This window comes from Cetorhinus maximus, chromosome 23 (assembly GCF_964194155.1).
Source record: "Cetorhinus maximus chromosome 23, sCetMax3.hap1.1, whole genome shotgun sequence".
NCBI lineage: Eukaryota > Metazoa > Chordata > Chondrichthyes > Lamniformes > Cetorhinidae > Cetorhinus > Cetorhinus maximus.
The window spans coordinates 30,387,311-30,412,142 of record NC_135901.1 but is presented as its reverse complement, the minus strand read 5'-3'; the positions used below and the strand labels follow the sequence as shown (position 1 = coordinate 30,412,142).

General features: G+C 45.5%; 4 protein-coding genes and 1 long non-coding RNA gene across 5 annotated transcripts in view; 2 read left to right on the top strand and 3 right to left on the bottom strand.

Moving 5' to 3' along the window:
• Window positions 1–23,898, bottom strand: part of LOC144697288 (uncharacterized) — a 211,873-nt gene extending 187,975 nt beyond the window's left edge. The window contains exons 1-2 of the mRNA XM_078569245.1: window positions 23,784–23,898; window positions 21,521–22,918 (exon numbers count right to left, since the gene is read on the bottom strand). Of these exons, the coding sequence (XP_078425371.1) occupies window positions 22,079–22,549 (471 nt within the window). The 5' untranslated portion in view covers window positions 22,550–22,918; window positions 23,784–23,898 and the 3' untranslated portion in view covers window positions 21,521–22,078. The remainder of the gene's footprint in view (window positions 1–21,520; window positions 22,919–23,783) is intronic.
• LOC144697287 (uncharacterized) overlaps window positions 1–24,832 on the top strand; it is a 685,032-nt gene that overhangs the window by 121,384 nt on the left and 538,816 nt on the right. The gene's annotated exons all lie outside the window — the stretch shown is intronic.
• Window positions 1–24,832, top strand: part of LOC144697361 (uncharacterized) — a 392,999-nt gene that overhangs the window by 149,237 nt on the left and 218,930 nt on the right. The window lies entirely within an intron of this gene.
• Window positions 1–24,832, bottom strand: part of LOC144697353 (uncharacterized) — a 258,803-nt gene that overhangs the window by 101,015 nt on the left and 132,956 nt on the right. The gene's annotated exons all lie outside the window — the stretch shown is intronic.
• Window positions 1–24,832, bottom strand: part of LOC144697960 (uncharacterized) — a 274,230-nt gene that overhangs the window by 177,531 nt on the left and 71,867 nt on the right. The window lies entirely within an intron of this gene.

Here is a 24,832-nt window from a genome sequence, read left to right as displayed (position 1 = left end):
GGAAATGTGGGGACTGTGGGAAGAGATTCAAATCCCCATCTGCACTGGACACCCATTGACGCATTCACACCGGGGAGAGGCCGTTCATACGCTCTGTGTGTGGGAAGAGATTCACTGAGTCATCCAACCTGCTGACACACAAGCGAGTTCACACCGGGGAGAGGCCGTTCATCTGCTCTGTGTGTGAGAAGAGATTCACTGAGTCATCCAGCCAGCGGAGACACTAGAAACTTTTCAACTGATTACAGATTTTGGTTTTTGCTTTTATCGCTGCTGTTAATCTCACCCAGAACTGAACCATGTTCATTCTGATTGTTGGTGAAGTGGGAGGGTCGGAGGGTCATAATTTCATATGAATTACAGAATGAAAGGGTGTTTGGAATGGAAAAGATATTTAGTTTGAAACTGTTTGGAACTCCCCAGAACATGCCAGGTTGCCATGGAGATGAGCTGTGCTAGTTGGAAGGTTCTTTTGTTTAATTTTTCTGGGTGTTTCTCACAGAAGGAAACTACAAAGGTACCAGTCTAAGCTGCGTGTGGTAGATTGGGAAGCCAAATTAAAAATTATGATGCTAGACAGACAATTTAAGGAATGCGGAGGCAGTGGCTTCGTGGTATTGTCAATCGACTAGTAATCCAGTGACACAGGGTAATGCTCTGGGGTCATGGGTTCGAATCTCACCATGGCAGATGGTGCAATTTGAATTCAATCAGTAAAAATCTGGAATTAATTGAAGAAATGTTTCTCGCTTCCCCACAACAAATTGAGCCAATCAGCTTGGAGTCCCTTCTAACTGTGAACTATAACTTGTATCTAAACAGGGTGTCCTGGAACACCTGGTGCTCTGACCCCTTCCTGACCTTAACACTCGTTTTTTTTCCCTTAAAACTACATTACAGTATCTGGAACTTAAAGGGACAGGCACTTGAAGACTTTTCATCATTAAGCTTACAATTTCATAATGGAAGCCTTATTACACAAATGTGTCACTGAGGTGAAGTCTAACAGCCAACACTGATAAAGTATTGATAATGTTCATTCTGACACTTGGTGAAGTGAGAGGGTCGGAGGGTTTCTTTCTGCTGGATTGGCCGGTCTCACGACTTTGCTTCCAGTGTCTGATGCTCTTTGAGCCTGGGAATGCACATTTCCACTGAAATGATCCACAAAAGCTGGTGAAGGACATTTATTTGATCCTGGATAGTAAATAGTGTTTTTCCTACTATGACAAGTAGATCTAAAATAAATACATTTGTCTCTGTTCCATTGAGTCTGCAGCACAGGGCCAGGCCAATCAGCTCAATTGGTCTCTGTCAGTATTTATGCTCCACATGAGCCTACACCCACCCCTCTTTATCTCCACCCATCAGCATATTCTTCTATTCCTTTCTCCCTCATGTATGTATCCAGCTTCTCCTTAAATGTATTCATGCTGTTCACCTCAACCACTCGCTGTGGTAGTGAGTTCCACATTCTCACCATTCGCTGGGCAAAGAAGTTTCTCATGAAATCCCTATTGGATTTTGAACCCCTTCATATTTTTAAACACTTCCATCAGGTCACCCTTCAGTCTTTTTTCTAGAGAAAAGCAGCCCCTGCCTTTCCTGAGGGTTAAACGTTCTCAGTTCTGGTATTATTCCTTTGAATCTTTGTTGTCCCTTCTCCAGTGCCTCTATTTCCTTTTTCTAAATGGAGATCACAAATGTTGACAGTACTCCCAGTGTAGTCTAACCATGGTTCGAAACAAGTTGAACATAACCTCCCTGCTTTTCACTTCTATCCCTCTAGAATGGAATCCTATATCTGGGCCCCACACTTTAGGAAAGATGTGAAGTTCTTAGAGAGGGAGCAGAGGAGATTTACGAGAATGGCACCAGGGATGAGGGACTTCAGTTAGTTGGAGAGACTGGAGCAACTGAAATTTCTGTCTTTGGAACATGGAGTCATTAGGACACACAAGGAGGCCATTCAGCCCATCAAGTCCATATTTCCCTCAAGTGCCCATCCAATTGCCTTTTGTTTTTCATCTCTACTTCCACCCTCCTCATCGGTAGCGACTTCCAGGTCATTACCACTCGCTGTGTAAAAATATTCCTCCTCACATTCCCCCCTGCGTCTCCTGACCAAAACCTTATATCTGTGTTGCTCTCATCTCTGTACCATCAGCTGATGGGAACAGCTTTTCTTTCTCCACCTTATTGAAACCTGTCATAGTCTTGTATACCTCTATCAAATCTCCCCTCAACCTCCTTTGCTCTAAGGAGAACAACCCCAGCCTGATGTCTACAACAAAGAGCAAACAAAAGATGTTAAAGCCTGAAATCAATTGGGAATGTTTGATTTCTGTTTTAAGGATATGATGAATATATTGTATTGGACAGTGAAGAAATTGGAGGAACTCACCCGGGTGATCAGTGGAATATATCAATCTGGTATCCACCTACATTCTAGTGAAAGTCAGGGAGGTGTAGATGAGATGAATAAGTTGATCGATTTCTCTGGGATATATTTACATCCTTACCTATGAATTTTGTTTTAAAGAAAACCACATTTGACAGCTTGGCCACCACCTGAAATATCAGGACCATAACAGGGGGAGATAAGCAAAGACAGACACTCACATTGATCTTTTGATAAGCGCACCTTAAAGTTCAGAATATGTGGCCTGACATTGGGATACCGGTGTGAGTGTGCTTTGTACAATAACATGTGATTTGTTACATGTGAAGACAATAGCACGCGTAAATTCATGGTGAAGTGGACTGCAGACTGGATCCCAAACATGTGCAGCTACTGGACAAACAGCATGACATGAAATGGTTAATGTGACCAGGGGAATGAGACAAACTATTTTGACATTATCAAGGTATTGACACATACTGCAGAGAGAAACTGAATTTAAAACAATCAGTATAGTATTAAACACACTGGTCATGGTCACAAAATGAGTAAAATTGAAGTAACAGAGATAAACATTTGGATTGGGACAATTAAGGGCTTGGGAGAAATAATACTGAGTGAGAACTGTCCACAAGTTGGACAGGGGTAAGGAGAGAGCTGGAGAATCTTTTACATCCATGCTTGATCTGTTGCTTGAAGCATATATCCTTATGTACTAGTAACCAAGAACTCACGGCGCCCCTTCAGAAGAAGAAAAGATCGAGTAGATGTTACCCTAGGCAGGGTAGGAACAGAACTGGAAAGTAAGAGAGTGAAATTGAGTGAGGGGTCGGAGAGAGAGTTCTCTCCCCCTCAAGGTGTGGACTGTAAGAATCCTGGGGGACCTCCTACTTAGGGTTTTCTTGCTAATTAGTGAACACTGAATTAAAAACTATGACTGGCTGTGCACTTATTTTTAATTTGTTTGTTACACTTCTCCTGTTTTTATTCCTGTTGTGATTCCTCTGGGTGAGGATGGTTGACAGGTGACAGGATGGGAAATTGTGGATTGGGTCTTCATTGACCAAATGTTTCATTGACCTGAAAGGTGTAATAGGGGCCAAATTTCAGTAGATATCTGGCAGAGCTGAGAACAGATGACTTGCTATGTGGGAACAGGGAGATGAACAGCTCCCAGAGGACAGAGAAAACAAGAGTGCCTTGAATCCTAGACGACACCTGGATGTCAAGGCCACCATGTTTTCACTGCTTGGCATGGGAATGCTGACTCCCTGTCCTGGGGACGGAGCGTGGGAAGCCAATTGTTTGGGAGTTTGACGTGGCTTGGGCGGGTACAGATGGTTCAATGACAGGTTTTGTAATTGGTCCATTCAAATGTTAGCTCGGCAATGATTGGGTTAAATCAGTCTCCATAGACTTTGTGATGTAAAAAAGTATCAGAAGGGATTTCCCGAACACAGAGATTTGTAGAGGTTTTACATATTGCATTGACTGGTGCCATGGCATCTGGGGCAGACCAGGGAGCATTTATGTGGAGATGGTGCTTCTACCCAGAGTGTAATGGTAATGTTGCTGCACTTTGATACTACTGCTCAGACATGAGCATGTGTCAGGTCTTATTTATACTGAATAAAATCGAACCACTGCCACCAATAAGGGTTATCAGTGAATCGTTTCAGAGTTTGGGAAAGGGGATAAAGGGTTAATCAACTCCCTGAACCCCAAGTTTCTGATATCGCTGAGTCAAAAGTAAAATCTCATCCCCCCCTCTGGCTCCTTTGCCAATTACCTTAGAGGGACTTACTTTTTGTTAAAGGGCCTGCCAATCCCCTTCACCCACTTTCCCTAAAGTGCAGAAATCTAATGAAAAGTCCAGAAAAATTAAATAATTATCCTGCTAAAAGTTTTTTCATGAAATGAACATGGTTAAAAAAAATCACTTGACGATTGAAGGCAACCAGAGTAAAAGGATGTGCTCAATTTTCTGGACCCAAATGGTTTCTCTACGGCTCCTCTGTACCCCGTTCCTGTGACTCCCCACTTTGAACACAGGGGCACTGAACCCCTGGGGGTTGGGTCACCATCAGCCCCGGCCACGCCTTCCTGTGTCCCGATGGGTTGGAGGCCCATTTCCCTGTCAGTCCTCCAGCACCTTCCTGTCTCTCTATTAGTGCGACGCCCATGGCAGTTTCCCAACTGGGGCGCAGGCCCCGTTATTCACAGCTAAATTCAGCCCTCAGCTCCGTCGTCTGGCTGTAATTGGCACGAGAAGTAGAGAGACAGAATGGTGCTGGAGGCTCAAATGGGAAGTGGAAATTTGTGGCTCGAAACCAATACTGACATTTGTCAGTCAAATACATGTCATTTATAGAGGGGATTTAAATATTAGCTTTAGGCACTGGAGGCAAAGGGTGGGGCTTTTAAAGGGTAACTTTCCCTTTCTAACTATTGTCTATGGTGTCAGCCGTGGCTCAGTGGATCCCACTCTCACCTCTGAATCAGAAAGTTGTTGGTTTAAATCCCAGTCCAGGGACCTAAGGACAAAAATCGAACATCCAAAGTTAAGCACTGAGGGAGTGCTGCACTGTCGGAGCTGCTGTCTTTTGGATGAGATGCTAACCCGAGGGCCCTGTCTGCTCCTTCAGGTGGACTGAGAAATTTCCATGGCCACTAATTTGAAGAGAAGGGGAGTTGTCCCTGGTGTCCTGGCCAATATTTATCAATCAACGTCACTAAAAACTAATCATCTGATCATTATCACATTGCTGATTGTGGGATCTCGCTGTATGTAAATTGGCTGCCGCGTTTCCTGCATTACAACAGTAACTACACTTCAAAAGTACTTCATTGGCTGTGAAGCACTTTGGGACGTCCTATGGTTGTGAAAGGTGCTACAGAATTGCACATTTTTAAATTTAAGATTGATGTTACCTGATCTTGTTACCTGTAACTTAATTGATTTCAGCCATCCCCAACTTGCCATTTAATAAATTCACTTTGCTTCAGACAAGACTTTAACCAATTAAGGCAAAGGCAGAATTCTCTGGATAGTAACTTTTGAAAGAAGCTTATTGAAAGAAAAATGTGCACTTAACAACTTTAAGACATTGACTTTTACAACTTCATGTGGGTGATCAGTCCGTAGAAGCATGACCCTCTCTGGTTCCTTTTACAGTAATTCTTGTGGAATTCGCCCTCGGGAGTCTGGCTCCTTCTCTGACAGTAATTTCCTTGGAACTCGGCCTCGGAAGTCTTCAGTACTTGGCTAGCAAGGGAGACCTTCAGAACCTTTACTTTTATCCCCAAAGTGACCATTACCTCATGTCATAGTTGGGCCTGTTGTAACATGACAATTGGTCAATTTGGTTACTAGATTAATTAATTGGATCCCCAATTACTTTCACCACCTTCTCTCATTATCTTAGACAGGAATAGAATAGAACTGTTTGATAATATCCCTTTATCTGATTCTATACCATCCCTTATTCAGTTTCAAATGTTGAGGCTAATCAGAGCTTGAAGGTCTCTCTTGCCAATACAGTTATCTTCATTGCACATTCTTTACATATGCATCAATTAAGCTTTTACATTTTTACAGCAAATAAAGCTCAGTCTTTTACCATAACTACTGACTCATTATTGATTCATTAACTGTAACTCAATTAAGGCTCACTACTTATTTAATCCTTTGTTACTGTTTGTTAATTAAACAGTAAGTGCGGAAAAAAGAGATGAAGTTTTTCATCTTGCACTCACCAGAACATTTGCAAGAATACGAAATGTAAAGGGAACAATAATTTATACTTCATGAAAGGAGAGTGCTGATTGGTTGGCAAATGGGCTCTAATTGGTGGATACATTGCCATGGAGAATGCACCATTTGACTGATGACTCGTGTCATTCTCATAAAACCGCACTCCAGCCTCGAGACTCAATGGAACAGAGACAAATGCATTTATTTCAGATCTACCTGTAGTGGTAGGAAAAACACAATTTACTATCCAGGATAAAGTAAATGTACTTCATCAGCTTTTGTGGATCATTTCAGTGGAAACATGCACTTCCAGGCTCAAAGAGCATCAGCCACTGGAAGCAAAATCGTGAGACCGGCCAGTCCAGCAGAAAGAAACCCTCCGACCCTCCCACTTCACCAACTGTCAGAATGAACATGGTTCAGCTCTGGATGTGATTAACAGCAGCAATAACAGCAGAATCCAACCCCTGTAATCAATTGTGAACTCGCTGGAGTGTCAGCAGATGTGGTGACTGATTGAACCCGTTCCCACACTCAGAGCAGGTGAATGGCTTCTCCCCAGTGTGAGCTCACTGGTGTTTCCGCAGGCTCAAGAACTGACTGAATCCCTTCCCACACTCAGGGCAGGCGAATGGTCTCTCCCAGTCTGAACTGGCTGGTGTCTCAGCAGGTTGGATGAATCAGTGAATCCCCTCCCACACTCAGAGCAGGTGAACGGCCTCGCTCCACTGTGAGCTCGCTGGTGTCTCAACAGGTTGGATAAGTGATTGAATCGCTTTCCACACAAAGAGCAGGTGAGTGGCCTCTCCCCAGTGTGAACTCGCTAGTGCATCACCAGGTTGCAAGACTGAGTGATTCCTTTCCCACAGAGCAGGCGAACGGCCTCTCCCCCGTGTGAACTCGCTGGTGTGTCAGCAGGTGGGATGTATGACTGAATCCCCTGCCACACTCCGAGCAGGTGGACGGCCTCTCCTTGGTGTGAACTCGCTGGTGTGTCAACAGGTGGGATGAATCGCTGAATCCCTTCCCACACTCGGAGCAAGTGAACGGCCTCTCCCCAGTGTGAATGCGTCGATGAGTTTCCAGCGCAGACAGGAACCGGAAACCCTTCCCACAGTCCCCACATTTCCACAGCTTCTCCATGATACAGGCGTCCTTGTGACTCTCCAGGTTTGATAATCAGTTGAAGCCTCGTCCTCACACAGAACACGTGCACAGCCTCACCCCACTGTGAATTGGGTGATATATTTTCAGACTGGGTAACTGGTTAAAGCTCTTTCCACACTCATTTCGCTGGAACACTCAGTCAGGTGCGTGTGTCTCGGTGTTTACCCAGTCACACTTGTGATGAAAACATTTTGAAGCAGACAGTACAGACAAACATTTCTCCTTCCGGATTCAACAGTCGATGATAATCAGGTCCCGACGAATTGGATGACTCTATCAGAACTTGACACAATGTTTGGTTTGAGATTTCAGACTGAAAATCCTCCCCTTCTAATATCCTGTAAAAAGTGTTTACAAAAATCATCTCTGTCAGTACAGGATAGAAATTCAGATCAAACAATTCTAGTTTCTATGGAACATTCATCCCTCACTTGTTCCCAACATCTTTAAATCTCCGTCCCACACACTCTCCCTCCATTCTCACTCTGCTGTACCTAATTAACACCCTCCCAATTCTCCTGAAGGGGCTGATTCATGCTGATCGACAGATGCAAATTCATTTCTTCCTGTTCATGATGCGAAAATCATCATATAAGCATATTTCCTGATCAGAGATATCGGGAAAATCTGAAGAAGATTTTTCATGATCAGGAACTTACTTCTTACGAGTGTGGTGGAAGTGGAGGTGATTCATGATTTTAAATTGAAATTGGATGGGCACTTGAAGGAAATAAAGACCATAAGACATAAGAGCAGAAATTAGGCCATTCGGCCCATCCAGTCTGCTCCACCATTCAATCATGGCTGATAAGTTTCTCAACCCCATTCTCCCGCCTTCTCCCCGTAACCTTTGATCCCCTTACCAATCAAGAACCTATCTATCTCGGTCTTAAATACACTCAATGACCTGGCCTCCACAGCCTTCTGTGGCAATGAATTCCATAGATTCACCACTCTCTGGCTAAAGAAGTTTCTCCTCATCTCTGTTCTAAAAGGTCTTCCCTTTACTCTGAGGTTGTGCCCTCGGGTCCTAGTCTCTCCTACTAATGGAAACATCTTCCCCACGTCCACTCTATCCAGGCCTTTCAGTATTCTGTAAGTTTCAATCAGATCCCCCCTCATTCTTCTAAACTCCATCGAGTATAGACCCAGAATCCTCAAATGTTCCTCATATGTTAAGCCTTTCATTCCTGGGATCATTCTCGTGAACCTCCTCTGGACCCTCTCCAGGGCCAGCACATCCTTCCTGAGATACGGGGCCCAAAATTGCTCACAATATTCTAAATGTGGTCTGACCAGAGCCTTATAAAGCCTCAGCAGCACATCCCTGCTTTTATATTCTTGTCTTCTCGAAACAAATGCCAACATTGCATTTGCCTTCCTAACTACCGCTTCAACCTGCAAGTTAACCTTAAGAGAATCCTGGACTAGGACTCCCAAGTCCTTTTGCACTCCAGATTTCTGAATTCTCTCCTCATTTAGAAAATAGTCTATGCCTCTATTCTTCCTACCAAAGTGCATGACCTCACACTTCCCCACGTTGTATTCCATCTGCCACTGCTTTGCCCATTCTCCTAACCTGTCCAAATCCTTCTGCAGCCTCCCCGCCTCCTCAATACTACCTGTCCCTCCACCTATCTTTGTATCATCTGCAAACTTAGCCAGGATGCCCTCAGTTCCTTTATCTAGATCATTCAAGTATAAAGTGAAAAGTTGTGGTCCCAACACTGACCCCTGCGGAACTCCACTAGTCACTGGCCGCCATCCTGAGAAGGACCCCCTTATCCCCACTCTCTGCCTTTGCCAGACAGCCAATCTTCTATCCATGCTAGTACCTTGCCTCTATGGGCTCTTATCTTACTGAGCAGCCTCCGGTGCGGCACCTTGTCAAAGGCCTTCTGGAAGTCCAAGTAGATAACATCCATTGGCTCTCCTTTGTCTAACCTACTCGTTACCTCCTCAAAGAATTCTAACAGATTTGTCAGGCATGACCTCCCCTTGATGAAACCATGCTGACTTTGCCCGATTTTACCGTGCACTTCCAAGTATTCTGAAATCTCATCCTTAATAATGGACTCTAAAATCTTACCAATGACCGAGGTCAGGCTAATCGGCCTGTAATTTCCCGTCTTTTGCCTCACTCCCTTCTTAAACAGGAGGGTTACATTAGCGATTTTTCAGTCCTCTGGGACTCTCCCTGACTCCAGTGATTCCTGAAAGGTCACCACTAACGCCTCCACTATCTCTTCAGCTATCTCCTTCAGAACTCTGGGGTGTAATACATCTGGTCCAGGTGATTGATCCACCTTAAGACCTTTCAGTTTTCCTAGCACCTTCTCCTTGGTAATGGCCACCATACTCACCTCTGCCCCCCGACTCTCTTGAACTTTGGGGATGTCACTCGTGTCTTCCACTGTGAAGACTAACACAAAGTACCTATTTAGTTCCTCCGCCATTTCTTTGTTCCCCACTACTACTTCTCCAGCGTCATTTTCCAGCGGCCCAATGTCCACTTTTGCCTCTCTCTTACCCTTTATATATCTAAAAAAACTCTTGCAATCTTCTTTTATATTACTGGCTAGTTTACTCTCATATTAGTGCCTGACTTGGATGTGTCTGAAGTCTTGGAGCTTGACTTAGATTCCCAGAAGGCATTTGATAAAGTGCCACATCAAGGGTTATTGCAGAAAATAAAAGCTCAGTGGTGTAGGAAGTAACATATTGGCATGGATTGAAGATTGGTTAGCTAACAGAAAGGAGAAAGTTGGCATAAATGGGTTTTTTTCTGGTTGGCAGGTTGTGACGAATGGTGTGCCACAGGGATCAGTGCAGGGGCCTCAACTTTTTACAATTTATATAAATGAATTGGATAAAGGGACCAAAGGAATGGTGGCTAAATTTGCTGACAACACAAAGATATGTCGAGAGGATGTAAGGAGGCTACAAAGTGACATGTATAGGTCAAATGAGTGCACAAATCTGGTAAATGGAGTATAATGTGGGAAAATGTGAAATCGTTCATTTTGGCAGGAAGAATAAAAAAGGTGAGAAATTGCAGAGCTCTGAAATTTAGAGGGATCTGGGTGTTCCAGTGCATGAATCACAAAAGGTAGTATGCAGGAACAGCAAGCAATTAGGAAAGCTAATAGAATGTTATCATTTATTGTGAGGGGAATTGATTACAAAAGTAAGGAGCCTATGCTTCAGTTGTACAGGGCACTGGTGAGACCACATCTGGAATACTGTGTACAGTGCTGATCTCCTTATTTCAAGAAAGATGTAAATGCGTTAGAAGCAATTCAGAGAAAGTTCACTTGACTAATACCAGGAATGGGCGGATTGTCTTATGAGGAAACGGTGGACAAGTTAGAAGTTGGAATTTAGAAGAGTAAGAGGCAACTTAATTGAAACCTTTAAAATCCTGAGGGGTCTTGGCAGGGTGGATGTGGAGACGATGTTTCCTCTTGTGGGAGGATCTTGAACCAGGGGTCACTCTTTAAAAATAAGGGGTTGCTCATTTCAGACAGAGCTGAGGAGAAATTTTTTCTCAGATGGTTGTGAGTCTTTGGAACTCTCTTCCTCAAAAGGCAGTGGAAGCAGAGTCTTTGAATATTTTTAAGGCACAGGTAGATAGATTCTTGATTAACAAGGGGGTGAAAGGTTATTGGGGGTGGGCAGTAACGTGAGGTTGAGGTAACATTCAGATCAGTCATGATCTTATTGAATGTGGAGCATGCTTGATGGGGTGAGTGGCCAACTCCTGCACCTAATTCATATGTTTATGCATTCGTATGTATGGACCTGTACAGCAGCATGAATCAGCACCTTAAGGAGAACTGGGAGCATGAATGTTAGGTCCAGCAGACTGAGAATGGTGGAAGAGTGTCTGGAGTGACTGTTGGGGTAAGAGAGGAAAGAATGATCCACAGAAACTAGAATTGTCTGTTCTGAATTTCTATCCTGTACTGACAGCAAGGACTTTTGTAAACTCCTTTTACAGGATATTAGAAGGGGAGGATTTGCAACAGAAATCTCAAACCAAACATCATGTCAAGATCTGACAGAGTCACTTGATTTATTAGGACCTGAATATCATCAGCCTTTGAATGTGGAAGGAGAAATGATTGTCTGTTCTGTTTGCTTAATAGGCTTTAACGTCACTGGAAAAGCACCGAGACACACATACCCGAGCGAGAGTGTTCCTGTGCTCTGACTGTGGAAAGAGCTTTAACCAGTAACACAGACTGAAAAAACCATCGCACCATTCACAGTGGGGAGAGACTGTCTGTGGATGAGGCTTCAACTGATCCTTGAACCTGGAGAGACACAAGGACACCCGCACCATGGAGAAACTGTGGAAATGTGGGGACTGTGGGAAGGGATTCCATACCCCATCTGCACTGGAAACTAATCGACACCGGGGAGAGGCCGTTCACCTGCTCTGAGTGTGGGAAGAGATTCAGCGATTCATCCAACCTGCTGATACACCAGCGAGTTCACACTGGGAAGAGACCATTCGCCTGCTCCGTGTGTGGGAAGGGATTCAGTCAGTCATCCCACCTGCTGACACACCGACGGGTTCACACCAGGGAGAGGCCCTTCACCTGCTCCGAATGTGGGAAGGGATTCACTGATTCATCTGCACTGCAGAAGCACCGATGAGTTCACACTGGGGAGAGGCCCTTCACCTGCTCCGAGTGTGGGAAGCGATTCAGTGATTCATCCCACCTTCTGACACACCAGCGAGTTCACACCGGGGAGAGGCCGTTCACCTGCTCCGAGTGTGGGAAGGGCTTCCCTCAGGTATCCAACTTGTTGAGGCACCAGTGGGGTCACAAGTGATTACAGGAATTTGATTCTGCTGTTCTTGCTGCTGTTCACCACATCCATGATCAAACTGTAGTAGAAGGGGTTAACAGATGGGATATGCTACTGTATGACGTAGTTAATGATGTACCACTGACATCAGTCAGTCATGTGTTAGAGTCTAGACTCTCTCTCTGAGAGAGAGAGAGAGGTTGGAATTGTGCCTCGGAACAACCTGCCTTCTCTGTAACCTGTTTGGATGTAGTACTAATAAACAAGTGTTTAGCAGATACCAGAGTGTGTCTACAGTCTGTCTGCTAACCACATCCCAGGCCTAGATTCCGAGATAGAAGGACACATCTCCGAACTTGGTAGCAGCAAGTGAGACATCGATGTAAAAAACAGATCGGTGTTATTGAAGGAACCAGAGAGTGAAGAAACCTCTGAAAGCAGCTCATAAGAAACTGACAGAAAAGGACGCTCTGGAAAGAGGTAACGATGACTGTACCTGGTGATCAGTCCCTGTCCCTGTCCTGAAGGAGGCGCTGGAGAGAGGTAACGATGACTGTACCTGGTGAGCAGTCCCTGTCCCTGTCCCTGTCCTGAAGGAGGCACTGGAGAGAGGTAACGATGACCGTACCTGGTGAGCAGTCCCTGTCCCTGTCCTGAAGGAGACTCTGGAGAGAGGTAACGATGACCGTACCTGGTGAGCAGTCCCTGTCCCTGTCCTGAAGGAGGCACTGGAGAGAGGTAATGATGACTGTCCCTGGTGAGCAGTCCCTGTCCCTGTCCTGAAGGAGGCGCTGGAGAGAGGTAACGATGACCGTACCTGGTCAGCAGTCCCTGTCCTGAAGGAGGCGCTGGAGAGAGGTAGCGATGACTGTACCTGGTGAGCAGTCCGTGTCCCTGTCCTGAAGGAGGCACTGGAGAGAGGTAATGATGACTGTCCCTGGTGAGCAGTCCCTGTCCCTGTCCTGAAGGAGGCGCTGGAGAGAGGTAACGGTGACCGTACCTGGTCAGCAGTCCCTGCCCTGAAGGAGGTGCTGGAGAGAGGTAACGGTGACTGTACCTGGTGAGCAGTCCCTGCCTCGAGGACCCACAGAGAGACCAGCAGTGGGAGTTATGGAAACACCATTTTCTCCGGCACCGAGCACTGTCAGGTCTTCACTAAGAGGAGCAGAAGTTTTGAGCTTCCCTGTCAACATCCTGAGGGTCATCATTGACCAGAAACTGAAATGGATTAGCCAAATAAATAGGGGGAGGCGGTGGCGAGTGGGATTGTCACTGGAGCCGGGAATCCAAGCACCCAGGGTAATGCTCAGGGGACCCAGGTTTGAATCTGGACATGGCAGATGGTGAAATTTAATCAAAATCTGGGCTATGAAACAAACCATTGTCGATTGTTGTAAAAACCCATCTGGTTCATTAGTGTCCTTCAGGGAAGGAAATCTGCCAACCTTACCTGGTCTGGCCTACATGTGATTCCAGATCTGCAGTAATGTGGTTGACTCTGGCCTCGCGAGTCACTCAGTTGTATCAAATTGCTAAAAAGTCAATGAAAGGAGTGAAACCGGATGGACCACCCGGCATCGACCGAGGCACCGGAAACGACAACGGCAAACCCAGCCCTGTCGACCCTGCAAAGTCCTCCTTACATCTGGGGGCTAGAGCCAAAATTGGGAGAGCTGTCCCACAGACTAGTGAAGCAACAGCCTGACATAGTCACCCTCACAGAATCATACCTTACAGATAATGTCCCAGACGCCACCATCACCATCCCTGGGTATGTCCTGTCCCTCTGGCAGGACAAGCCCAGCAGATGTGGCAGCACAGTGGGATACAGTCAGGAGGAAGTTGCCCTGGGAATTCTCAACATTGACTCCAGACCCCATGATGTCTCATGGCATCAGGTCTAACTTGGTCAAGGAAACCTCCTGCTGATTACCCCATTCCGCCCTCCCTCAGCTGGTTGGTTTTGTAATCAGTTAGGCTTAGAGTGTTGCCAAGGTGATATGTTTAATTGTAAAATGTGGCAAAGGGAAAACATTATCTGTACAGTGTGTAAAAGGGTAGTTGTTACAGTGCTTATCATGTTAAAATGTGTTATAGTTTGAAAAGGATTGTGGAAACTTCCTTACTTCAGTCAGGTTTTTCAGGGGTGAGGTGGGGGAGGAGCATGTGATGACCCATGTACCTTGGGAAAAGGATGTTTTTTCTCAGGCAATGTCCCCTTTAAACCCAAAGTGAAACTGGGGATTCTTCTGAAGGAGGAGTTATTGATTTCCTGGCTCTGAGGTCATTAATTTCAAAAAATGCCCTTGCGGTTACTACGGGAATGGACAGCTCAGAAGCCAAGATTAAATAGACATCCAATTGCAGATTGAATTACAGTCTGAGCCCTGCTGAAGCCGGTTCAGTTACAGGGGCAAATGACAGACAGAGTCAAGAAAAGAAGCAGCAGTTCAAAACAGAACCTGGTGTTGAAGCAGGGCTCTCGGAATAGAGTAGGGACTGTGATACTCTGCGTGTTATACAGTTGGAAAGGACAGAGAGCAGAGAGCTGAAGACAAGGAGAGCAGGGGGATGTGGATTGGAAAAATTTGTTTTGCCAGAGCAAACCAGAGCTTTTAAAGGGGTTGAAGAAGGGAGTCTCTGGGGATTCTGTGACATCAGGACTGTCATGACTGGAGAGAGAGAGCATTTGTAGATGTGCAGTTTGTTGGTGTTCACCGTATTCGGGGACCTCGGATAGAATAATGGTGCTGGTGAATGTGACTCCCGGGCCAAATCCATTGAGTGGGAAGTGAGAGATCTGACATAGGGAGGGCAATCGGAAAGACTGTGAGATTGCCCATGGTGCAACATGTGTGCAGGAAGTAATGTGGGTGTTTATAACAACCTGAGGTGTATCTTTGTTCTATCGACTATTTAAAGTGAAATTTACCCTTTTTGAAATATCCATCGCCTGTTAATTAATGTTTGTGTTTATTTTAGTTGGTTTATTACAGTAAAAGTTTTAAAAGGTGAAATCTTGTCCATTGGTGTCAAAGAACAAAGAACAAAGAAAAGTACAGCACAGGAACAGGCCCTTCGGCCCTCCAAGCCTGCACCGATCATATTGCCCATTAACTAAAACATTTTGCACTTCCGGGGTCCGTATGCCTCTATTCCCATCTTATTCATGTATTTGTCAAGCTGCCTCTTAAACCCCACTATCGTACCTGCTTCCACCATCTCCTCTGAAAGCGAATTCCAGACACTCACTACCCTCTGCGTAAAAAACTTACCCCGCACATCACCTTTATAGTTTTCTCCTCTCACCTTAAATCTATTCCCCTAGTAATTGACTATTCCACCCTGTGAAAAAGCTTCTGACTATCTACTCTGTCCATGGCACTCATAATTTTGTAAACTTCTATCAAGTCACCCCTCAATCTCCGTCGCTCTAGTGAGAACAATCCAAGTTTCTCCAACCTCTCCTCATAGCTAATAACCTCCAGACCAGGCAGCATCCTGGTAAACCTCTTCTGCACCCTCTCCAACGCCTCCATATCCTTCTGGTAATGTGGTGACCAGAATTGCAAGCAATATACCAAATGTGGCCTAACCAAGGTTCTATACAGCTGCAGCATGACTTCCCAGCTTTTATACTCAATACCCTTGCCAATGAAGGCAAGCATGCCATATGCCTTCCTGACTACCTTATCCATCTGCGTTGCCACTTTCAGTGACCTGTGGACCTGTACACCCAGATCCCTCTGCCCATCAATGCACTTAAGGGTTCTGCCATTTACTGTGTAATTCCTGCCTGTATTAGACCTTCCAAAATGCATTACCTCGCATTTGTCCGGATTAAACTCCATCTGCCATTTCTCCGCCCAAGTCTCCAACCGATCTATATCCCATTGTTATCCTTTGACAATCCTCTTCACTATCTGCAACTCCTCCAACCTTAGTGTCATCTGCAAACTTGCTAATTAGCCCAGTTACATTTTCCTCCAAATCATTTATGTATACCACAAACAGCAAAGGTCCCAGCACTGATCCCTGTGGAACTCCACTAATCATAGCTCTCCATTCAGAAAAGCACCCTTCCACTACTACCATCTGTCTTCTATGACCAAGCCAATTCTGTATCCATCCTGCCAGCTCACCTCTAATCCCGTGTGACTTTACCTTCTGTACCAGTCTGCCATGAGGGACCTTGTCAAAGGCCTTACTGAAATCCATGTATATAACATCCACTGCCCTTCCATTGTCAATCATCTTTGTCACTTCCTCGTAAAACTCGATCAAGTTAGTGAGACACGACCTCCCCTTCACAAAACCATGCTGCCTCTCACTAATATGCCCATTTGCTTCCAAATGGTAGTAAATCCTGTCACGAAGAATCTTCGCCAATAATTTCCCTACCACTGACATAAGGCTCACCGGCCTATAATTTCCTTGATTATCCCTGCTACCATTCTTAAACATTGGAACAACATTGGCCATTCTCCAGTCCTCTGGGACCTCACCCGTAGCCAGTGAGGATACAAAGATTTCTGTCAAGGCCCCAGCAATCTCCTCCCTTGCCTCCCTCAGTACTCTGGGGTAAATCCCACCTGGCCCTGGGGACTTATCCACCTTAATATTCTTCAAGACGCCTAACACCTCCTCTTTTTTGATCTCAACATGATCCAGGCTATCTACACACACTTCCCTAGACAAATCGACCGCTAAGTCCTTCTCTTTGGTGAATACTGATGAGAAGTATTCATTATCTCTCCCATTTCTTCTGGCTCCACACACAGATTCCCACCTCTGTCCCTGAGTGGGCACACCCTTTTCCTGGCTACCCTCTTGCCCTTTACATATGAACAAAAGGCCTTGGGATTTTCCTTAATCCTGGTTGCCAGTGACTTTTCATGACCCCTTTTAGCCCTCCTGACTCCTTGCTTAAGTTTCTTCCTACTTTCTTTGTATTCTCCACGGGCTTCATCTGTTCCCAGCCTTCTAGCACTTACGAATGTTTCCCTTTTCTTTTTGACTAATCTCACAATATCCTTCGTTACCCAAGGTTCCTGAAACTTGCCATGCATATCCTTCATCCTAGCAGGAACATGCCGGTCCTGAATTCTTATCAACTGATGTTTGAAAGCCCACCACATGTCAGTTGTTAATTTGCCCTCAAACATCCGCCTCCAGTCTAGATTCCTCAGTTCCTGCCTAACATTGTTATAGTTAGCCTTCCCCCAATTAAGCACCTTAACCCGAGGACTCCTGTTTTCCTTATCCACCAGTACCTTGAAACTTACTGAACTATGGTCACTTTTCCCGAAATGCTCTCCTACTGAAACTTCGACCACCTGGCTGGGTTCATTCCCTAATACCAGGTCCAGTATTGCCCCTTCCCTAGTTGGACTATCTACATATTGTCTCAGGAAGCCCTCCTGGATGCACCTTACAAATTCTGCACCATCCAAATCCCGAGCACTAAGTGATTCCCAGTCAATATAGGGAAAGTTAAAATCAGCCACCACAACAACCCTATTGCTCCTACATCTTTCCAAAATCTGCCTACATAACTGTTCCTCAATCTCCCGCCGGCAATTGGGAGGCCTATAGTAAACCCCCAAAATTGTGACGGCACCCTTCCTATTCCGGAGCTCTACCCATATTGCCTCGCTGCATGAGCCCAACGAGGTGTCCTCCTGTCGTACAGCTGTGATATTCCCCTTAACCAGCAGTGCAACTCCCCCACCTCTTCTACATCCCTCTCTATCCTGCCTGAAACATCTAAATCCTGGAACGTTTATCTGCCAATCCTGTCCATCCTTCAACCAAGTCTCTGTAATAGCAATAACATCATAGTCCCAAGTATTAATCCAAGCTCTAAGCTCATCTGCCTTGCCTGTTATACTTCTCGCATTGAAACAAATGCATTTCAGACCCCCAATCCCACTGTGTTCAGTAATTTCTCCCTACCTGCCCTTCCTCTTAGTCCTACTGGCCATATTCACTGGTTCCCAGTCCTTTATTTCACCTGCTGACCTATTGCTCTGGTTCCCACCCCCCTGCCATACTAGCTTAAACCCTCCTGAGTGACACTAGCAAACCTCGCAGCCAGGATATTGGTGCCCCTCCAGTTTAGATGCAACCCGTCCTTCTTGTACAGGTCCCACCTGCCCCAGAAGAGATCCCACTGATCCAGATATCGGAAACCCTCCCTCCTACACCATCTGTTCAGCCACGTGTTCAGCTGCACTATCTTCCTATTTCTAACCTCACTGGCACGTGGCACAGGGAGTAATCCTGAGATTACAACCCTAGAGGTCCTGTTTTTTAACTTTCTGCCTAACTCCCTAAACACCCGCTGCAGGACCTCGTCACTCTTCCTGCCTATGTCGTTAGTACCAATGTGTACCATGACCTCTGGCTGTTCTCCCTCCCCCTTCAGAATGTCCCGTACCCGATCAGAGACATCCTGGACCCTGGCACCAGGGAGGCAACATACCATCCTGGTGTCTCTTTCACGACCACAGAAGAGCCTATCTGAGCCCCTGACTATAGAGTCCCCTATAACAATTGCTCTTCTGTGCTTTGACCCCCCCCCGCTGAACAACAGAGACAGCCGCGGTGCCACTACTCTGACTACTCGCGGGGATTCCTTTCATTTAATAAGTTATCAGTCTCTACAGGAATCAGAACGGGAGTCAGAAAGTCATTGGGGCAGAGAAGGAGGCCATTCCACCCATCTAGTCCATGCTGATCCTCTTTTTAACAATCTAGTTAGTCCCATTCTCCAGTTCTAACCCTGTACCCCTGCAAGTTTATTTCCCTCAAGTGCCCATCCAATTCTGTTTTGATATCTGGGAAAGATGACCAATGGCTGGGAGGGACCCAAAGGAAAGCCAGTTTAATCTGGCACGTCCGCTGTTTATTATTCAGACCTGGAAGGTAAGAAGGGGTTTAGTTAATGAGCAAGTCGAGCCTGGATCAGGTCAATAAAATGGGGATGAAATGGGTTTGATGTGTATCTGAGATGGGAAAGCTTTATGTAAACCCGATCAAATCTTTGAGAGGAGAGAGAGAGACAAACATTAGAACAGGTCCCAGTCCCCATTAAAACACGCAGCCTGGGAAGATTAGGAAGGGGACCTCCTCTGCCACTCAGTCAGCTCATGGCTGATCTCCACCTCCACTCCGTGCTCCTGTCTTTGCTGCACTCTGAACAGGGTTGGGTCGATGAGGGATGGAAGCCGGTGAGATTAAAGTGGGGGTGGGGCCGGGGAACCAGAGCCCAATGAACACACATGTGAACCCTGCAGGAGGCAGATCCCCCACAACTGACCAAGCCAGAAGGAAGAGAGCATCCTGAAACGCAGCAAGAATTCTCTCAGCTGGGAGCTAACCAGGCAATGTGTTGTGAGGAGGCTTTAGAAACATACCCTGGGTAGACTCATTCTCCAAAGCTGTGGGCTTGTCAGCTGGACAATGAAACTAGGTGTCCAACAGCCACAGCTGCCTCTAATATTGGACACTGGGTGTAACCCTGTTCTGTATTAAGCAGACCGAGCTGATGCTGTGTTATTGTGATATCGTTAATCTGACCCTTAATTGATTCAATTCCATCCGTTAATAACATTGATTCAAGTACAGTGCTTACTCTGTTAATCTGCAAATAAAGTGTCCCCACTCACACTCAGTCCATTCACCTGTCACCCACTGTGCTCACTGACTGACATTGGCTCCCACTCAAGCAATGCCTCCATTTTAAAATTCTCCTCCTTGGGCCCAATCTTACCTCTGTAAAAGTGAATGGGATTTTGAGTGAGTTAAATTCGGGCCCATTCTTTTCAAATCCCTCCATGATCTCACCCCTCCCCATCTCAGTAATCTCCTCCATCCCTACAACCCTCTGAAATATCTGTGCTCCTCTCATTCTGGAGTATCCCTGATTTTAATCGCTCCACCATTGGTGGCCGTGTCTTCAGCTGCTTGTGTCCCAAGCTCAGGAATTCCCTCCTTAAACCTCTCCGACTCCCTCCCTCACTTTTCTCCTTTAAGACTCTCCTTAAAACCTGCCTCTTTGTCCGAGCTTTTGGTCACCTGACCTAATATCTCCTTATGTGGCTCAGTGTCAGATTTGGTTTGATAATCGCTCCTTTGAAGCTCCCTGGGATGTATACGACATTAAAGGTGCTATATAAATGCAGGTTGTTTTTGTTGTGGTGTTTGAATTATTTTCAGGGGATGCCACTATTGTTAAGCAGTCAAACACTTTCTTGCTGCGTCCAGTGAGAGCTACAGGAAGGCTGTTGACTCTAATCGGCCAAGCAAGGCTTTGTTCCATGTTTAGATATACAGAGAAGTGGAGACATTGTTCTATCAGTCACTCAGAGTGAACAGAAACCCATCTCTTTAAATACAGATACAGGGAAGAGGCTGAAATGAAATCTGTCCCTTTTAACCTGCACAAAAGCAGGAGGCTCAGATTCACAGGCTGCAGGAGTCCATTCAGCCCATCGTACCCCTGCCATCTCTTTGAAAGGACTCTCTGATTCATCCAACTGTTCTGCTCTTTCCGCACAGCCCTGCAAATTCTTCCCTTTCAAGTATTTACCCTTTGGAAAAACACTATTGAATCTGCTTTCAGGCAGATCAGAACAACTCGCTGTGTCAAAAAATAAAATCTCATCTCCCCCTCTGGCTCCTTTGCCAATTACCTCAGAGGGACTCACTTTCTGTTAAAGAGCCTGCCAACCCCTCTCACCCACTTTCCCTAAAGTGCAGATATCTAATCATGAAAAATCAAATATTTTTACTGATATAAGTTTGTAATGAAACAGAACATGGTTAAGAAAAACAGAAAATTACTTGAGGATCAAAGACAACCAGAGTAAAAGGATGTGCACAGTGTTCTGGACCCAAATGGTTTCTCTTTAATTCATCTGTCCTCTCTCGCTGCCCTCTTTACGGAACACCTCTGCTCAGTCCACAAGAATGACCCTGACCTTCCAGTTGCTGCCATTATAATTCACCACCTTGCTCTCATGCTCACATTTCTGTCCTCGGCCTGCTGCAATGTTCCCGAGAAGCCCAACACAAGCTGGACGAACAGCACCTCATCCTCCGATGAGGCACTTTACAGCCTTCTGGACTCAACATTGAGTTCAACAACTTCAGACCATCAGCTCTGTCCCCTGTTTTGATTTTTTTTTTGCCGAGTGCCAGTCTGCATCTTGTTTTCATGTTTTTTCTTTCAGACAGAGCTGTCCTTTATTCTGCCATTAACACTTACTCTGGACCAATGCTTTGTTTCTTTACTACAACCATTATCACTCCTTTTGTCTTTTGTTCCATGATATTTTTGTTGTCTAATCTTGCCCGCAATCTAACCAATCCCTGACTTTCCCTTTTGTTCTACTGGACCCTCCCCCTTTCTCAACAGCATCAAACCCATCACATTTCTCCCTCTCTGAGGTTCTGAGGAAGAGTCATATAGGACTCGAAACGTTAACTCTGTTTCTCTCTCCAAAGATGCTGCCAGACCTGCTGAGTTTTTCCAACACTTTCTGTATTTATTTTCAATCTACTTGTAGTGGTAGGGAAATGCTACTTAATATCCAGAATAAAACAAATTTATTTTTATCAGCTTTTGTGGATCATTTCAGTGGAAATGTGCACTCCCAGGCTCAAGACATCAGCCCACTGGAAGCAAAGTCGTGAGATTGGCCAGTGCACAGAAAGAAACCCTCCGACCCTCCCACTTCACCAACTGTCAGAATGAACATGGTTCAGTCCTGCACGTGATTAACAGCAGCAATAACAGCAGAATCTAGCCCCTGTAATCACTTGTGAACTTGGTGTCTGAGCAGGTGGGATGACTGAGTGAATCCCTTCCCACATTCAGAGCAGGTGTACGGTCTCTCGCCAGTGTGAATACGCTTGTGTTTTCGAAGACCGGATTAATGACTGAATCGCCTCCCACACTCAGAACAGAAGAACAGTCTCTCCCCGGTGTGAATTCGCTTGTGTGTCTGTAGGTGGGATGAATGAGTGAATCCTTTCCCACAATCGGAGCAGGTGAACGGTCTCTCCCCGGTGTGAACTCTCTGATGTGCCTGCAGGTGGGATAACTGAGTGAAGCCCTTGCCACACACAGAGCAGGTGAATGGCCTCTCCCTGGTGTGAACTCGCTTGTGTGTCTGGAGGTTGGATGAATCAGTGAATCCCTTCCCACACTCAGAGCAGGTGAATGGCCTCTCCCCGGTGTGAACTCGCTGGTGTGACTCCAAGGATGATAACCGACTGAATCCCTTCAAACAAACAGAGCAAATGAACGGCCTCTCCCCGGTGTGAGCGCGCCAATGAATTTCCAGCTGTGATGGGTACTTGAATCCCTTCCCACAGTCCCCACATTTCCACGGTTTCTCCATGGTGCAGGTGGCCTTGTGTCTCCAGGTTCAATGATCAGTTGAAGCCTCGTCCTCATACAGAACACGTGCACGGTCTCTCCTCATTGTGAGTGGTGTGGTGTTTTTTCAGGCTGTTTTTTCAGCTTTGACTGGTTAAAGCTCTTTTCACAGTCAGTGCATTGGAACAGTCTCACTTGTGTGTGTGAGTCGGTACTTTTCCAGTCACACTGATATTTAAAATCTCTTGAAGCAAACAGAACAGACAAACATTTCTCCTTCCAGATTCAAAATCCAGTGATAGTCAGGTTTCATGAATCGAGTGACTCTGTCAGATCTTGACGTGACGTTTGGTTTCAGATTTCTGTCTGCAAATCTTCCCCTTCTGATGTCCTGTAAAGGGAGTTTACAAAAATCATCACCTTCAGTACAGGATAGAAATTCAGAGCAGACAATTCTAGTTTCTGTGGTGCACTTGTTCTACTCTCGTTCCGCAAAAACTGTACATCTCCATCCCATACACTCCTCTCCAGTCTTACTGTGCAGTATCTAAAATACACCCAACAGTACTGCACTAAAATTGTGTGTAATATATAGAACCCTATTACATAATTAGAGATACATGGGCCTGAATTTCGACAGACAGTGGTGATGACCTGGATCCCGCTGCCTATGAAGATGTTGGAAGTGGAGAGGGTCATTGATTTCATAATGAAAATGAAGGATATAAACTTGCTGGGGAAAGAGGTAAGAGAGAGGCAATGAGTGTTGCTCTGCAGACAGTCGGCATCTGCTTGAGTTGTTGAATGGAATCCTTCTGTGTCATAATGACTCTATGACTGGCAATATATAACTTGTAATATATATTACAAGACTAGAAATAATAATAAACACTTTATTACAGAACCATATATAATATATCTAATGCGTACTATATAACATGAGACATATCTCTGTCCTATATTAATTTACTGTCCCCTTAAATGACAGCCATATCTTGGGGAAACCACCCCTTTAATTGTGAACATTAGGAAAGAGACCATCCTTTTAGTCAGACAAATAAATGTGTCAAGCTGAGGGAGCAAAGGATGTCAATGTCTTTAAGAGAGAGACAGAGAGAGAGACCTGGGCCAACCTTTCCAGAGTCTGCACCCTCCCTGGATTCACTTCCTTTCCCTTCAGTTCCTGCAAGTCAACAATTTGCCCCCAAAATGAGAAAAGAAATGGAAAGGGGGAGAAAAGAAAGTGTTTTACTCACAGATGTTGGACACAGGAGGAATTTTAGTTTGTGTGAAACTCAATTTTTATTCACACAAAGCCCGCGCTCTGATTGGCTGGAGGACCAGAGTCCTTCCGGTCCTCCAACTGTTCCCAATGGTCAAACCCTCAGCATGATGGGAAGGGGCGGGCTCTTCCCCGCACATGCGCAGCTTCCCCTCTCCCGAGATCTCCGAGCGGCTTCTCACTCTGGCCAGAGCCGTCAGCCAGTTGCCTGGAAACCTTGGCTCGAGGAGGGGGAGGAGGAGGGGTAACAATGGGTGGGGGCGGGGCTCCCGTGTCCGCACGCCTGGCCTGCAGACTGGAACCCGAGGACATCGCCGCGGAGCAGAGTGATTCCTATTGGCTGATTCAGGCAGAGTTCCATTGTGGACGTCACAAAGCGGAATTTGGACAATGAGCTCAGACTAAAACTTCCTCCTGTGTCCAACATCTGTGAGTAAAACACTTTCTTTTCTCCCTCTTTCCATTTCTTTTCTCATTCTGGGGACAAATTGTTGACTTGCAGGAACTGAAGAGAAAGGAAGTAAATCCATTACTGTATGTTGTAAACATATTTAGTCCTGTCATATAGATATCCATATATATATGGCTTGCAGACTGCATTTTCTGGTGTATTGTGTCCAGGACAGGAGGCAGAGAGCCTGGATCTGTCGATGAGCATGAATGAGTGAACGTTTCCGTTTCTTTCAGCCTGCACGATGACTTCAGGTCTCTGTGTTCTGGATAGGATGCGGTATAGCATAGATCTGTTGATCAGCATGAACGACACCTTCAGGAGAATTGGGAGGGTGCATATAAATCCAGCAGATTGCGAATGGAGGGAGAGCGTGTGGGACCGAGATTTACAGATTTGGGGAATGAGAGAAGAAAGATTCGTTCCAGGAAACTAGAATTGTCTGTTCTGAATTTCTACCATGCATTGACAGTAATGACTTTTGTAAATAACTGTTGCAGGATATCGGAAGCAGATGATTTACAGACAGATACCAGACAACATGACAGAGTCAGTCGATTCAGCGGCACCTG